This window comes from Equus caballus, chromosome 7 (assembly GCF_041296265.1).
Source record: "Equus caballus isolate H_3958 breed thoroughbred chromosome 7, TB-T2T, whole genome shotgun sequence".
NCBI classification, from domain to species: domain Eukaryota; kingdom Metazoa; phylum Chordata; class Mammalia; order Perissodactyla; family Equidae; genus Equus; species Equus caballus.
In genome coordinates, this window is record NC_091690.1 from 75057098 (window position 1) to 75073825 (window position 16728).

The 16728-nt window shown below is 37.8% G+C and overlaps 2 protein-coding genes across 2 annotated transcripts; both read left to right on the forward strand.

Moving 5' to 3' along the window:
* Positions 1-4905: 4905 nt before the first annotated feature.
* On the forward strand, positions 4906-5844 carry OR51F5D (olfactory receptor family 51 subfamily F member 5D). The gene has a single exon (NM_001391298.1). It carries the CDS (start codon positions 4906-4908, stop codon positions 5842-5844), a length of 939 nt encoding a protein of 312 aa, NP_001378227.1.
* An 8408-nt stretch (positions 5845-14252) lies between these two features.
* Positions 14253-15203, forward strand: OR51F23 (olfactory receptor family 51 subfamily F member 23). Its single transcript, NM_001391669.1, has one exon. The coding sequence runs from the start codon at positions 14253-14255 to the stop codon at positions 15201-15203; it is 951 nt and encodes a 316-aa protein (NP_001378598.1).
* The last annotated feature ends 1525 nt before the right edge of the window (positions 15204-16728 follow it).

Genomic DNA, 16728 nt, shown 5'->3' on the forward strand with positions numbered 1-16728 from the left:
TCATTGTGTGGTCTTCTATATATTTAACATTTTCTGTTCATGTTTTCCTGGATATTGTTTCTATTTACCATAGACTGTCTTCTGCACCATGAGGAAGGGAGGAGTTATCCTGTCATGGGGAGGAAGAATCCACTGTTAGCACTTCATCTGGGTCCAGGGGTTCTCTATTTCTCCTGGATGTTGCTAGAGTTAAAGTGCAGACCTGCCTCAGTGGCAGAATCATTCATATTCATTTTTTCCACCTTTAGGCAAATTTCTCTGTGGCCTAAGATACAGCACAGTGAGGGCCAGGTTGGGGTTAGAGGGCAGAAGTAAAATAATCATATTTTCAATTGAATTCTCCAGTCCAACACTTTAGGATTGGAACATCCCTTAGAATAGCTTCCACTGCCCTTCCCTTTCAATATTCTCCTGTACAAAATGTAGGCTGTTTCATCCATCAATGTTATTTCATCATTTGTTCTATCTTTCATAATTTTCCTAAATTCATAGGTCAGTAATTATACTCTTATATTCTAGTGACACTATTGATTTCATTTTTATCCAGAACAATCTTCTCTTTTTTCTAGGGTGAGAGCATGTGTGATCTCTCCACTTTCTTTATAATTTTCAATTCTCCTTTTAAAAAATGTGTCTTATTGTGATACAATTCACATACAATACAATTCATCCATTTAATGTGTAAAATTTAATGGTTTTTATGATATTCACAGAGTTGTGCAATTATCACCGCAAAAATTTTTAGGACATTTTCATAATCACAAAATAACTGTGATACTGGTAAATGACTGGTGAGCAAAATCATGGGTGACCACTTCTCCCTTTCTTCGCCCTATGCAAGTTGCAAGTTTTGACTTACAGCTGTTCAAGGGAGCAAGAAGGTCTTGAATGAGAACTGGAATTGCAATTCATAACCAAGATTCACCTTTGGGAAAGTAAGAGTGAATCTAGACTGAAAAGAAATTGCCCTTTAGAGCCTGTCATTTGGGGCAGAGTGCTAGCAGGACACAAGTGTATAGAGTTGTCTCCTAGGAATTTGTTTTTCTGCAGGGTAAATGGCCCTCACCAGGCAGCTTCTGGGCTCCTAATAAAGGCTGTCTTTCTCAAATCTGACAACCCTCCTATTCCAGAGACCTCTCCCCATGAGCTTTCCTGGCAAAAGAGGACCTCTTTGTAGATGGTTTAAGGGTGCCGGACTGATCAGGGACTGTTCCCCCAGCCTCAGGACAGAAGGACTTTTCTGCCTGTAAGTTTGTGAGATTATCTATCTCTGTCTCTCTCTCTGGCTTTAAAAGACTCTTGACTGCTACCTGGGATGACTCTTCAAAGAGCAGAGGGCAGGATCAAATGAGTCACTTTCCAGAGCCAAGAGTTTTTCTTTGCAGGAGGTCAGTGTTTTGGTGCACTGCAGTCTTTTCTGAAAACATCAGGGATTATATAGTCTTCAGATAGTTTATAAAACCAACAGTTCAGAGGTAATTGGGGAACTCAGTAGTATATATTCAACAGATTCATTTATTATGTCAGTTTAAAAATAATTGCTGCAATGTTCCAAATAGTTATTACAAATATAGACGTCAGTCATAAGCATGTGTCCATTCATTTCACAATTAAAGAAATGTTATTTTAAAACAGGGATTGGCCAAAGCATGGCATTGGGAGTCAGCAGGAAAAGGGTTCAATTCCTGAATCTGCCAATGGTTTGTTGGGTGAATGTAGAAAGTAACATGAGTTCTCTGAGCCTCAGCTTTCTAACTTTAGCCTCAGTTCTTCCATATTAAAAATAAGCTAATAAGGTCCAATGCATGTTGTTGTGATAGCAATGGATATGACACTTTGTAGTGGGATCTGTCTATTTATCTGTTCCTAGCAGTCTGGTTATAGGAAAGAATTCTTCCTATAGATGGAGGAAAGAGACATTCAAATATATCTTTTCAAAAATAGTTATTTAATATTTCCTCATTAGCTTCAGTGCAAGAAAACTCAGTTGTGGTTAAGGAATCATAGAATTAAAAAAAGGGAACTCTAAGGTGACCTAAGGACTTTCAGTTCTTATGATGTGTCAAGGTAGGTTCACCAGTTGTAACAAAGGTACCATCTGGTGGGGGATGTTGCTAATGGGGAAGGCTACACACGTGTGGGGGTAGGGAGTATATAGGAAATCTCTGTACCTACCTCTTAATTTTGCTGTGAATTTAAAACTACTCTAAAAAATAAAGTCCTAAAGATCATAAAAACAACAACAGTTAAATAGGGTAATATTTAACATTTTTCATTCTGATTATTCCTATATCTAAAATTGATACTGGTCTATTAATTTAAATTTTCAATTCAATTCAATTGTCTTTTGTAATACTCTACATGAAAATTATTCACCAATCAGAAAAAAATCTTAAGTAACATTCTCAGGCAATATGAGAAGATACCCTCCCCCCCCAGCACCTTCCCCAACAAACACAGAGAAAGAGCAAAGGGAAGAGAATGAGATGCTATGAAAAGGGAAAGAAAAAGAAAGCTATTTCTACCCCCTAGCTTTGCTAATAAAGTTTGCTGCATTAGAATAGTCCTAGTATGTTTCCCTTGATTATGGGAGTTGAAAAAGATACCATGAGAAGCATGCAGAATAGCAGAAAGAGGGATTCAGACAAAAAGATATAATGAGGTAAATTCTCAGGTCCATAGGAGTCATTTAACACATTTTCATTATTGTTATTAGAGAGAAAAGCTGGCTTGAACACTTAGATAATCCACTGGGATCTCAATTTATTTGCTATTATAGAAATAGCATTAAATCCAGGGTCTTTTTTTTTTTTTTTTTTTTTACAGTAAAAAGCATATGATTTTAAGGTCCTTACTACTTTATTTTGAAAAATTGTTTTTTATCATCAGATCTAAATTAAAGCAAAGTCCGAGTCTCAAGGATGAATGCCAGATTAATAAGAAAACTGTTAGTTTTCCTCCTATTTTAAAATCTGTCAATATGATTACATGAAATTTATTTCTAATTTGAGGTGGCCATATATCAGGTATCACAGTACATGCCTGATATTAAGTGTCTAGGATCTATCACTATTATCAGTGGCAATGAATTCATTTATTCAACAGATCCTCTTAGATACTGTTGTGCCAGGCATTTTTCCTGCCTCTGAGATCACAGATCTGAGAAAAACTCATGACCTTGCATTTTCCCGTAGGTCATTTTCATCTTAGAGGCCATGCCTCTGCAGTCTCATTCGGAGGTGCTTTTTCTGTCTTTTCCTTAAATAACTGCTATTCCCTAGGGCTCTTTCCTCAGATAACTTTTCCCTTAGATTTTATTACTCCGAGATGTTTTTCATCACTCCTGTGACTTCAACCCAAACACTAGTTTGACAACTCTCAAGACTTACTATCAGAGTGGGACACACGGAGATTCTTGCATGTATGTCACAAGTGAAAAACTGAGGCTTGTCTTCCAACTGATGTCCAAGTGCTCACTCCAAACTCCTGGATTTTATTTTGCTTTGCATTGCCTCAATTCGAATTTCCAAGCCATTGACTATTTTAGTAAGTCCTCAAGAAGCTTCCTATATTGAACATTTTCCTCTTCTCCTTTCTACAAATAGTTGGAGAAACATCTTCTTAGCTACACCTCCTATAACCAATTATTCTCATTCAAATTGAAGCCACTGCCTGATCATTCAGGGGTGAGACTGAAAGTCACCAAATTAATTTACACTCAGATATTTTCTTTCCCAGAGTCATGGACAGACCTTCTTGGAGTACCAGGTCTACTTCTAATTCTGGACATTGCATACACTAACACTTTGTAGGTATTTGCATATTTGTTGAGAGAATGCAAGCATAAATGAGTGAAAGAGGAGCAAATGTTGAAAACCAAGCATTCTTCCTGTATAAAAAAATAGGTTGTCAGGAAACTTAGAGGAAGACCCAATATAGAGGAACTCCTTTGATCCTACAGATTTCTTAATCTGGGTGAGTGCGTGCTCATATCCTCAAACAGAGGAGATGGTTCATAGTCATCATCCTCCATCTGAGTGGACATGAGTCCAGACTCAGCGAGGATTTCTGAGGGGACTCCCTGCCCCATTATATTTTCAATGCCCTTTTGCAAAAATGGAATATCAAGACACTTTTGGGTAATTCTTCTCCAGTTGATATCTGAGAGTGTCCAATGAGTTTAATTGTTCTTGTAGGGGTTACCTGAGGCTGTCTATCTCCAGGCAGAATTTCCCTTAAACAATGTCAGGTTCACAGCTACCACCTATGTAAACATTTTAACAGCTATCACCCACCATGGTCTATTTTCACAGATTGATTGGTTCTTTACTAGTATTTAGTTTTTATCAACAGCAGTTTTGTATTTGTTCAATCAGAAGCATTTTTCTAGAAAATATTTAATATTCTATTTTTTATCTTATTTTCATTCCATATATAAGTACTCATAAATCTTAATGGATCTCTCAAATGTTTTTGCTCTGGAGACTAAGTGAAGAAAAGCAGGATGAATTGCCTTTTGTGTTGTCCTATGGTGAGCAGAAATATCCTATCCGCCCATGAGCATAGAATCACAGAACTAGAAAATATGTCACCATTATCTAATCTGATCTCCTCTTTTATACATGTATGTGGAAATATACTGAAGCCTAGATGTAACAAGTGGGCCTCTTGCTAAAACCCAGGTGCCATCATACAATTTAGTGGTCTGTCTCTTTCTCTAGTTTACCCAGCATCAACTGGAAATTGAAGAAAAGAATGGTGTATGAACTTCCATTGAAGAGCAGAACAGGGTTCATTAGAGATCCTAAATTGTATGATATATAGAAGAGAGCGAAATCATTTTTTCTTCCCTGTTTTCACAGAATCTTGTCATGTCTCCCAAGGAAATCTGTCCCTTCACTCATCATGCCATCCTTCAATCAGAGCATTTTCCACCCTGCAGTCTTCTTTCTTACTGGCATCCCTGGTTTGGAAACCTACCATGCCTGGATCTCCATCCCGTTCTGTTGTCTCTATGCCATTGCCATCTCTGGGAATGGCATGATCCTGCTTGTCATCATCACTGAGTCCAGCCTCCATGAACCCATGTACTATTTCCTCTCCATGCTATCCTTCACGGACCTAGGGCTGTGCCTTTCCACGTTAGTTACCATGCTGGGCATTTTCTGGTTCAATGCTCGAGAAATCAGCTTTGATGCCTGCATTGGCCAAATGTTCTTTATCCATGGATTAACACTGATGGAGTCCTCAGTACTTCTGGTGATGGCCTTTGACCACTTCATTGCCATCTGTAACCCACTGAGATATGCCACAATCTTAACCAATTCAAGGATCATCAAAGTGGGCTTTGCAATTGTTATTAGGGGGACAACAGCTCTTGTGCCTTTACTCCTGCTTCTTAAGCGCCTGTCCTTCTGCCATAGTCATATTCTGCACCATTCATACTGTTTCCATCCTGATGTGATGAAGCTTTCATGCACAGACACCAAGATCAACAGTGCATTTGGCCTGACCATTGTCATCTCTACTACTGGCTTGGATACTATCTTGATCCTCCTCTCCTATGTTCTGATCATCCACTCTGTGCTCAGCATTGCCTCCCCCGAGGAGCGTAAGAAGGCCTTTGGTACCTGTGTCTCACATGTAAGTGCCGTTGCCATCTTCTACATTCCCATGATCAGCTTGTCACTGGTGCATAGATTTGGGAAGCATGCCCCTCCCCTTGTACACACTCTCATTGCCAATGTTTATCTACTCATCCCTCCTGTAATGAATCCCATTATCTACAGTGTGAAGACCAAGCAAATTTGCAAGGCAATCTCAAAATATTCCTTTCTAAGCTAATTTAGGACATTTTCAGTGTGTCTTTTCTTTACGTAGTATCTCTGACTTATGTTTGGTCATTTACTAGTGTGTATTATGACTATATATTGAAGAAGCCTGTTTATACATACTTTCATTCTTTTCTGATGGTCCATTTACTGACTATTAACACATTTCTGGAGTGTGAATTCTTTGAGAAAAGAGGCTATCTTTTGTGTACCTCTAACTATCATAAATGCTCTACCTTGCACAGAATATTGCCCCAATTAAAAAATGTCTGCAAAATAGACAAATGAAGCCATACATTGGGGTCCAAACAGTCTCACCAACTCTAGGGTATGAAGCTATCCAAGGGATGTTTGATATAATTTAGGTCAATATGAAAGTCTAAGTTGCCATAATTCTAACCATTTATTGGTAATGCTCTTTATTCCCCCAAATAGATTATTCATGGCTGAGGAACATGAATAAGTGCAGAAAATGAGAAAAAAATCAAATTAAATGCATATTTTCCTATTTTCTAAAAAGAGTTCTTCAAGTCCCTTCAGTAAATGTAATAACATTTTAATTATGCAATACCTAGTGATTCACCTTCTAAATATGTGTCTAATGGGGTAAATGGCCAAAGACGTATTGTGATGTTCAACACATCATTATGCATTGCAATGAAAATTTGGAAACTGCTTAAATAATTACTTTTGGATATTGAGTAAATAAAATATGAACTATCATGCAACAAGCTAAACACTGATATAGATATAAATGATATATTGTTACGAGAATAGATAGATTTGTATACAGGGTACTTATCACAGTTTGTGTGTGTGTTTCATGTGACTATGCACACACATGTACACACACATGACCACTCACACATATACATTATAAAGGTATGGATAAACATGTTCCAAATGTGAAAAGTGATTATCTTTTGATAATTGGATATTTTTTTGCTTATGCTTCCTTGTACTTCCCTGCAGTTTAAAAATGCTCAATAATGAGTTTTTAAATTTTTTCAGATAATGAAATAATCGATTTCTATTTAACACCCGCCTAAAAACATGTCAACAAATAAGAGGCATATACTGCAAGAGAAGCAAAAAGTTTATTTGGGGTCTCAGAGAATTGCCATTTGGGAGACACAGATTTGAGTAGAATCTCAAATGTGCTCTGATTACAGGAGACAGGCTTGGGGTTTTTATGGAGAAAAAGGAGGAAGATGAGATAGGTAAGTTGTATTAAGGGAGAGTTCATTGGTGTTAGATGGGGTAAGGTTAGGCTTGTGCTTCATAGATTGGCTTGAGATTCAGTCATCAGGCAAAAGGCTAGACTTGTACTTCATTGATTGGTTAGCGATTTGGTCATCAGCAAAGTTCGGTTTCCTCAGTCCTTACAAACAGGATAGCCTTGTCCTCACTGACTTGTTGGAATGTTGGTACTTTGGTCCAGTTTTGAAGATAAAGAAAAGAAGACATCTAAGGCATTTCCTCTGAAATGGCTGCTTTGACTCTGTTTTAGTATGGCTCCACTCTTGTCATCTTTCACACACAATAACTTTTTGTTCTCCATCTTCCATACAATTGTTATTCCCATGTGTCTTCACAATTTTTCTTCAAATTTTGGTAAACACTGTGGGAAGTACTGGAGGTGAAACAGTGAAGACACAGTCTCCATTCTTAAGGAGTAACAATCAGATTAAACATACCTAAACTGAAATAATATTTTAACTAGTGGTTTCTTTTGAATGAGACTGTGCATAAAACATTGTACCAGATGCTAAGATAAGTCATAAAGGGTAGTCTCTCTTTTTCCCAGGAAGAGCCTGAACTAAGAGGAAAATCATCAGCCTAGGAAATTCTTAGCCTGATGAGAAAAAATATGGCTTCAAGAAACCTGTTATTTAACAGAGGAGATATAATACATATTCAAATCTAAGGAATAAAAGAATAAACAGTGGAGATTCAAATTTTGTCGATGCTCAGGAAAAATTTTGAAAGTGGAGAATTTTGAAGATGGGGCAACCAAATTTTTTAATGTGTTTTAAAATAGATGTGTTTGAGAAGTTTCTGATAAAAGCAACAATTTTGACAAATGTTGCAATAAGAAGCGTGATTCATGAAGTGTGAATTACATATAATTTTGCATAGTATAGTTGTATGTGTGCATTAATAAAATCCATTTTAAAGTATGTTCCTTTTCCCTCTTTATAAAATGATACAATTCATAGAAAACCACCTAATTGTACTTTTTCTTTAATCTTACAGGAAATACTTTTCTCTCTTCTATTAGCTATATTTTCTTGTGAATTCAGCATTGTCCAATACATAGGTATACAAATTTTTACAACTTTTGCGTGTATTTACAGACCTATGAAAGAATGCTTATTTAGCACTGTCTGAGCCTATGCTGAAAATAATAGTCTGATTAATCTGATGTAGAATTTGGAAGAGTAAGTAACCAAGTGTTCTGCTGAGACTCTATGAGCTCATTGAAATTCTATATGAGAATGTTCCTAATTGATATTTCTGCATAACTGATGTATTGTGGCTTAGAGGGAAAATTTGACATTCTTGTAATTTAATTTGATATTGCATCAAGCAGGGAACTGTACTATATAATGTAGCCTCAAATAAGATGCGTGTATTCTTCAGTTGCTTCTCAAGGATCTGTTGGAATGTATTTTCCTAAGAAAAGAGAAAGATTAAATTCCATACTGAGAAATTTCTATTATGGTATTTAAATTCAAATGCTTTAGGGAGCCTATTGAGGTCTTCTGTGACATGGATCTTGTCTCCTTGTTTAGCTTTTTGACTTGCCACTTGCTCCCTCACCTGCACTCAGGGTTCTAGATGTGCTGAATATGTTATGGCTCACTCCTTTTTTTCCTGTGCCCTATTCTCCCTTGTTTCCTGACAGACCTGGGGCTGACCTTCCTGAAGGATAAATACATGCTCTTCTCTGCTCTTATCATAAATATCACCAGTTATCATCACTGGGTTTTATGTCTCTTTTCTCACTGGGTTTTGAGGCCCGGGAGAAAGCAACTCTATTCTATTCTCTGTATTACCAGTGCAAAACCCTGAAATGTGATGGATACTTAAAGTGTTTTATGAAAGAATTAATGAAGGTTTTTTTTTTTTCATAAATGGAGAGGTTTCTTAAAAGTGTACAAAATTCACTCAGGTGATGTTGGAGGAGGGTACATTTATCAGCTGGGTGTGTGTGGAAGGTCGGGCCAGGAGTGAGCTCATGCATACAGCAGGTATTTTATTTTGAAATTTTAATCACAAATTTACTTTTAATAAAATTTTACCATGATACAAGGGCAGGGAACTGTAATACCGGCCCTGTAGAGAAATGACAAAGATACGTATGATGAAGTAGAAGGGGAAGGAAGCCATGAGGGAGAAGGAACCCTTGGGGAGCTTCATACTCTGCGGGCCACAAAAAAGTCCACCAAGAGTTTGCTAATTAAGCAATTTCACGCAGCCTGAGTCACAGCTCCTTATATATGCTACCTATCCCTGAGCAGAAAACCTTCCCAGCTCCTCAGGCCTTTTCCTGGCAAACAGGCCTGGAGAGAACACATCTCCATACTTTGTAAGTAAAACTGCTGCATTCAGGGAAAACATTAGACTTTATACATACTTGTTTCCTTTAAGAATGAGGAAGATTTTATTAACTACAAAAAGCTTTCATGGGTGCATTAAGAAAAATTGTGGAAAACTTTTTCCTGAAATCTGTATTTGGGGACATTATATTTTAACTGATTGGGATCCATTGGTCTATAGACCATATGTCTTGATGCTTAGAACAATTTGTTAACGTGCCCTTGAAGTCATGAATTTTCTGCTTAATTGTATGACATTTCAAAACCATTGTCTAAGGGCAGCTGGCAATACTGCCACCATCTACCACCAACACCGCCCTCATCCTCATCCTCATTTACCATTATTAAATGCCTCCCACGTACTAGTTATCAGATTAAATGCTTTACAAATGCCATCTCATTTAATGCTTTCAAACTAATGCTACTGGTAAGCTACCAGTTTCACAGAAGTAGAATCTAATGTAAAGAGCTTATTTGTAAAACCTCTGCTACTTGGTGGCAGAGTCAGCATTTGAACCCAGGTTTGCTTCACTCTACAACCATATTAGTGACTTTCTTTAATCAAAAGAGCGAACTCAAGGTAGTCCTGCTGAGAACCTGCAGCATGCTCTTACGGTGGGACTGGTATATTAGCTTCAAATAAAGAAAGAATTACTATCAAAAAATGGAGAGAGGCACATAAAAGTTTACTCTGAAATACTAGAACAGAGTCTTCCACCAAAAAAAAAAAAACCCCGCGCACACACCCACACCCACACCCACACACACACAGCTCATTTTGTGGGAATGAAGGGGAGTTCAGTGAGATTCTTAAAATAGTCACATAAGTAATTTCAGGCTACACAGCATGAATTAAATGGACAAAGCTGTAATGTGTTGAGATCCCGATATGTTTCTGGAATCCTTGGTCAGTTTACAACTCTTAGATTTAATTTATATCAAAAAGTATCTGTTGTCTTCCCACACTGTACAATACAGTGCAAGGTATTGGGAATACAATGATGAAAAACAGTGATCTACCTGCCAGTAGTTTATTTTAGTTGGAGAGGCATGTTTTCAAATAACGCATAGTCATGCAATGGAATGACCACTATTTTAGATGTATGAATAAAAAAGGATGTGATTCCAGAGGAAGAAGAAATTCCTTCTTACTTGACTTGGAGAAGGTGATACCACAAAACGCTTCCAGAAGTAAATAAATTAATGTTGAATTTATAAATGGATCAATGGAGCAATGAGTCTAAAGAATTCAGGCTCATTCAAAGAAGAGTTGAAACATATAAATTAGCCAAAGCACACCACTGTGAAAGAACTTCCTGTATTTGGTAGTTTGGTGAAGAAGGAAAAGTCCTGTACCAAAAGGTTCCTAGGGTAGAGAAGAGGATAGGCAGCAGCAAAAGCAGATTTTGGTCAGATTGGGAAGATCCTCGACTGCTATAATAAAGAGAGAAAGAGTTTTGACCTCATGCTCAAACAATGAAGAGCTCTGTGTAAACAGTGACATGAATGTATTTTTAAGAGATCAGGTTGGTATCAATATGGAGATAGTTTGGCAACAGTTGAAACTTATGAGAATATTGCTGTAGTTCCTGTAAAAACTAATGGGAGTGTTATGTAAAATAGCGGTAATGGAATTGGATAATGAGGACGGTGAATCAAAGGCCATTTCAGAAGTTGAACCTATATTAAGTCTAGATATTGGATGGCCTAGATAGTTGTGGTAGGCAGAATTCTAAAAAGTCTCTCAAAATTCCTGCCTTCTTTGTACTTGTCTAGTATAAAACCCACCTCTTGAATGTGAGTAGACCTATAAATACGATGGGATATCATTCCTATTATTATGTTGCATTATATGGCAAAGGGAGTTTGCATATGCAACAAAGGTCCCTGATTCCTTGACTTTGAGTTAATCAAAATGGAGATTAGGCTGGGTGGGCCTGAGTTAATCATGTGAGTCTTTAAAAGAGACAAGAAGCAGCAGAGATTCTCCTGCTGGATTAGAATAGTCAAGATGCCATGTTGTGAGAGGTCCAGAAGGCTGGGACTGAGGATAATCTCTAGGAGCTAAGAGCAACCCATGGTGACACAGTCAGCAAGAGAATGGAGACCTCAATCCTACACCACAAGGAGCTCAATTCTGCCAACAACCTGAATGAGTCTGGAAGAGGACCCTGAGCGCCACATAGGAACACAGTCCTGGCTGAAACCTTGACTTTAGCTTAGTGAGCTAACTCATGTTGTGCTCAGACATCTGACTTACTGAAATGTGAACTAGTGAATGTGTCTCGTTTTAAAGCATGAATCGGTGGTAGTTTTTATGCAGCAATAGACAACTAAATATACTCTATATGCAACAGAGTATATTTCAGTCCAAAAAGAAGCCTGATTTCAACTATGGATGTAAACCATTAAAGAGGAAAACGAGGATAGACGAATATTCATTCAGTAGGTTGTTGCTGAAGGGTTGGAGACACATGCAACACGGAAGCAGGGTTAATAAGAAATTGTTTTTTCTTTCTTTTTTCTTCCTTTCTTTTTCTTCCTTCCTTTCTCTTTTTCTTTCTTTCTTTCCTTCCTTCCTTCTCTCCCTCCCACTCACTCTCTCCCTCCCCCCTTCCTTCCTTCCTTCCTTCTTTCCTCCCTTCATTCCATGTTCCTTCTTTCCTTTCTTCCTTCCTTATGTTTAGAGTGAGAAAAAATTTGTAATATTTACAAACTACGGTGATGGTACAAATGAGAGGGAATACAAGTTTTAAAAAGATAAGGAAACATTGGTGAGTTTATTTCTCAAAGCTGAAAGAGACCTATGTGTTCATTCTTTGCTCAGTGTTTAGAAAACATCTACATACCTTGCCCTTTTAAAGGCGAGACAATAATTCCATGCTGAATCCCTACCTTTAAACACTACCTTTTAGCACTTTGTATCGCACAATTTAGTGGCATTTCTAAAATATCTGAAAGTACATACCTTGGATGTGCTTAGAATATCTTCATGGTAGTGTTTACCTACCATCTCCTGCACAGGTCACATTTATGTTCTCAAGGAAGCCTGTCTTGTCCCTTCCCCCACACAACTTTCTAATATATACAGCCTCTGTATTTTAAACTCAAACCCGTTATTGTATACATCACACTGCATTTTGTTTCTTTACTTATTTGTTTTCCTAACTATCCTATCCTTTTCTAAATACCCTTAAAGGCAGGTCCCATATCTAATTTGGTTCTGTATCTCTATAGTCTGGATTACAGCGTGCACTCAGTAATTTAACGTTAAACTTAACTCATGTCAAAATTAATTGAGAAGCTAGGTGGAAGGATTGTCTTTGGAAAGGAGCAAGACTTGTTCTTCTTCTGATTCAGGAAAGAATGAAGAAAGTTTGAGAAAAAACTGCGGAGGAGGTAGTGATCACATGAAGAAAATATTAACCAGTGGACATTGCCTAAGTTCAGATTTAGATAATATTTTCATCTTTCTTCTCAACTCTGAGATAATATTACATGTGGCTTATGGAGAGGGGTTTGGGTATAGAAGTGGGAAAGAAAGGGAGAGAAATAATTGTATAGTATTTTAACTTTATTTATTTATTTATTTTGAGGAATATTAGCCCTGAGCTAACTGCTGCCAATCCTCCTTTTGTTGCTGAGGAAGACTGGCCCTGAGCTAACATCCATGCCCATCTTCCCCTCTCCTTTTATATATGGGACACCTACCATAGCATGATTTTTGCCAAGTGGTGCCATGTCCACACCCGAGATCCGAACCAGCGAACCCTGGACGGCCCAGAAGTGGAATGTGTGAACTTAACCGCTGTGCCACCGGGCAGGCCCATCAACTTTAATTTTTTAAGGTGATAATAGCTTATATTTGGTGAACTTTTACATCGTAGTTAGGTACCCTCCTAAGATCTTCACATACATTAACTAATTTAATCCTTGAATTATCCAATAGGTTGTGTATATCATTATTATTTTAGAGATGGAAAAGTTCAGGCACACACAGTTTAGTAACTTATCGTGTGGGTAACTCAGAAGATAAATACAGTAATCCATGCTTGAATGTATCAAAGTTTAGAATATGCATATGCAATACTAAAAAATTTATTTGGAATGCCAAATAAAAATTCAGAACATCAAAATATCCATAATACTTTTGAGAGCCTTTATACTCAAATAGTTCTGTTTGTAATTGTCTTGACTGCTTATACTTGTTATGTGGTATGAGAATTAATTAGGTACAGTTCAAATGATCATATTGCAAATAGATTGTATGTTTTATACAGGATATTGTCACATCCACCAACACATAGTAGCTGTTAATGTTAGCTGTTCATTAAGCTGGAGATATTCAACCTGATTGAAAGAAAGTATTCAAGAGATAAAGGGAAGATTTCTTTGGGGAAAACCAGACGCTAACTTACTTCATTTACTATATCAGAATCACTATATATACTGTTTGATATTCATCTAAAATTTCATATAACCTTATAGACACATTTCAACAAATATTTATTGACTGTCTACCTTGTGAAGTCAGGAAGTGATGAGTACAATCTCATTCAACAGATGAGTGAAATTAAATAAGATGGGTTGTTGTTAGATTTGTGTGTGTATGAATACATTTCCTGTTTCTGCTCCTTTATTAGATGTGTTCTTGGCTTTCTTCCTTTGTGTTATTTTTACGAGTCTTTATGAGCTCTTGTAGATATCGTCTTTTATACTTGTTTACCTAGTGAAATAATTTCAGGTTACAAACATAATAAACAAATGCAATTTATCATTTCAGGACACTCATATTACGATCCTGCAGTTGGAGTTCCATATGTCAACTGTACAAAATACTACAACCTCTTCCATCATTTTCCTGCTAACTGGTGTTCCTGGACTGGAAGCCTTCCATACCTGGATCTCCATTCCCTTCTGCTGTCTCTACGTAACTGCCCTCTCAGGAAACAGCCTGATTCTCTTTGCCATTGTCACTCAGCCCAGCTTCCACGAACCCATGTATCATTTTCTCTCCATGCTGTCTACCACTGACCTTGGCCTGTCCATATCCACACTGGTCACCATGTTGGGTATATTCTGGTTCAATGCCAGGGAGATCAGCTTTAACGCCTGCTTGTCACAGATGTTTTTCATTCAACTTTTCACTGTCATGGAATCCTCAGTGCTGTTGGCTATGGCCTTTGATCGTTTTGTGGCCATTTCTAACCCTCTTAGATATGGCTCTATCTTAACTGATATTAAAATAGCACAGATTGGAGTAGGGATTATCACCAGGGGGACATTAATACTGACTCCTATGGTGGTGCTTCTTAAACGATTGTCCTACTGCCGCAGCCACGTGCTTCACCACTCCTATTGTTTCCACCCCGATGTGATGAAGCTGTCATGCACAGACACCAGGATCAATAGTGCAGTTGGGTTGACAGCCCTGGTCACCACTGCTGGGGTGGATTCAATCTTCATCCTCCTTTCTTATCTTTTGATTATTAAGACTGTCCTCAGCATTGCATCCCCAGAAGAGAGGAAGAAAGCCTTTAGCACATGTATCTCCCATATTGGGGCTGTTGCTATTTTCTATATTCCATTGATCAGTCTGTCGTTTGTTCACAGATTTGGGCAATGGGCCCCACCTTATGTACATACCCTGATTGCCAATGCCTACCTGCTCCTCCCCCCTGTGATGAACCCCATCATCTACAGCGTGAAGACCAAACAGATACGCAGGGCTGTGCTGAAAGTTCTCCATCCCAGTGCAACAAAGAACTAGATAGTTTTTTCAAATTTTGCTAGTCCTGGTCATTGTATGGATGAGTAACCCCATTTAGAGATGTTAAAATGTTGAGACTCATGTTTGGGATGAAGGCATCCCAAAAGATCACTTTGGCTTTAAGTAAGAAGACTGTTGGCTTAAAGATAAATTTAGGCTGGAAATTCTCTCTCGCTGTTTTCCTCAGATAACCACAATAATATTAACATTTCTTCATTTAAGATGAAAGATTTTCAATGACTTCGACACCAATGACCTAGTTTAGGTTTCAAATCTGGAAATTTTTTTAAAGAGGAAGATGGAAATAAAAACCATTTAGTTGCAAATTATTGAGTTTTATCATCTGAATCTTGTATATATAACTGGGATTGGCCATGGTTATGGAATTGGTCCAAATATTCTTACTTTTCTGTTTTGCCTATGACCTGCCTGACTTTTAATATAATAGCTAGTATCATCATCAATACATGCTTTACTGCTTTGTCAGTAACCTAAACTTTTTTGGTCAAATATTCTTACTTTCCCTCAGCTCTTTAGGGAAGAATTTTAGCACAAGTATTGTGTGAAAAATAACTCTGCTTAATTCAATTACAATCTGTATTGTTCCTTCAGAAGGACTAATATGCTTAATAAGCCTTTTTTTCATTGGCAAATATCATCTAGAAATAAATTTCTCTGAAGTCTCAAGATTACTAGGAGCCAAAGGCAGACACAGTTTAATCTGGTTGGATTTATGTTGCCATATTTGGACTCTCTCCTCAAGGAAAGTTGAAGTGGGTATGTTAGTCAGGCTTTAGATGGGAAAACAGAAATCACTCCAGTTGTTAACATTGGGAGTATTTAATCCATGGAACTAGCTAAACAGTTATTGGAGGGCTGAGAAGGCACAAAGAGAACACAGAAATAATACAGAGCTAATAACTGTAGGACGTCACTTCTACCTGTATGTCTGTGGGAACAAAGAGAAGAATTTGAAGTTATGAAAACCTAGAAGCTTGGTAGAAGATCACCCCAGAGCTGAGACTCAGACCTATAATGAAAGGGTGCTGTCCTGCTGGTTCTAGTACCCCAGGAGCTCAGAGGATGGACTAGACAGAGCCAAGACTCAAACCTCTGTGAAAAGGTACTTCATAGCTGGAGCTCATGCCTCAGGAGCACAGAGGAGGAACCCTCATGGAACTGGGAGTCAGAGCCATGGAAAGGGGCACACTCTGCCTGGTTCTGTTTCTTCCAATGGAATATGAGGAGATTGTTGTTGGGATTGTGGGAACAATTAAAACTAGAACCTGGATCCAATGCTACTGGGCAAAGAACTATAGCTGTTGTGACAATGACAGGATCAACAAGCAAACATGCCAAGATACTCGTCCTTCCAGTAGCTTCCAGTCTCCTTCTAGCATCCTCCATTTAACAGAACATAGCATGGAAGCAGCTGGAAAATGATAACTGTGATTCATGATTCCCTGCCTTCTTTTCAACAGCAGAGTGTATAGAATGGTGTTTTTAGTGCTCAGATACAATATCA

Bases quoted from the DNA above. Each gene is read 5' to 3' on its own strand.
- OR51F5D (NM_001391298.1), top strand. From the start codon at position 4,906: ATGCCATCCTTCAATCAGAGCATTTTCCACCCTGCAGTCTTCTTTCTT.
- OR51F23 (NM_001391669.1), top strand. From the start codon at position 14,253: ATGTCAACTGTACAAAATACTACAACCTCTTCCATCATTTTCCTGCTA.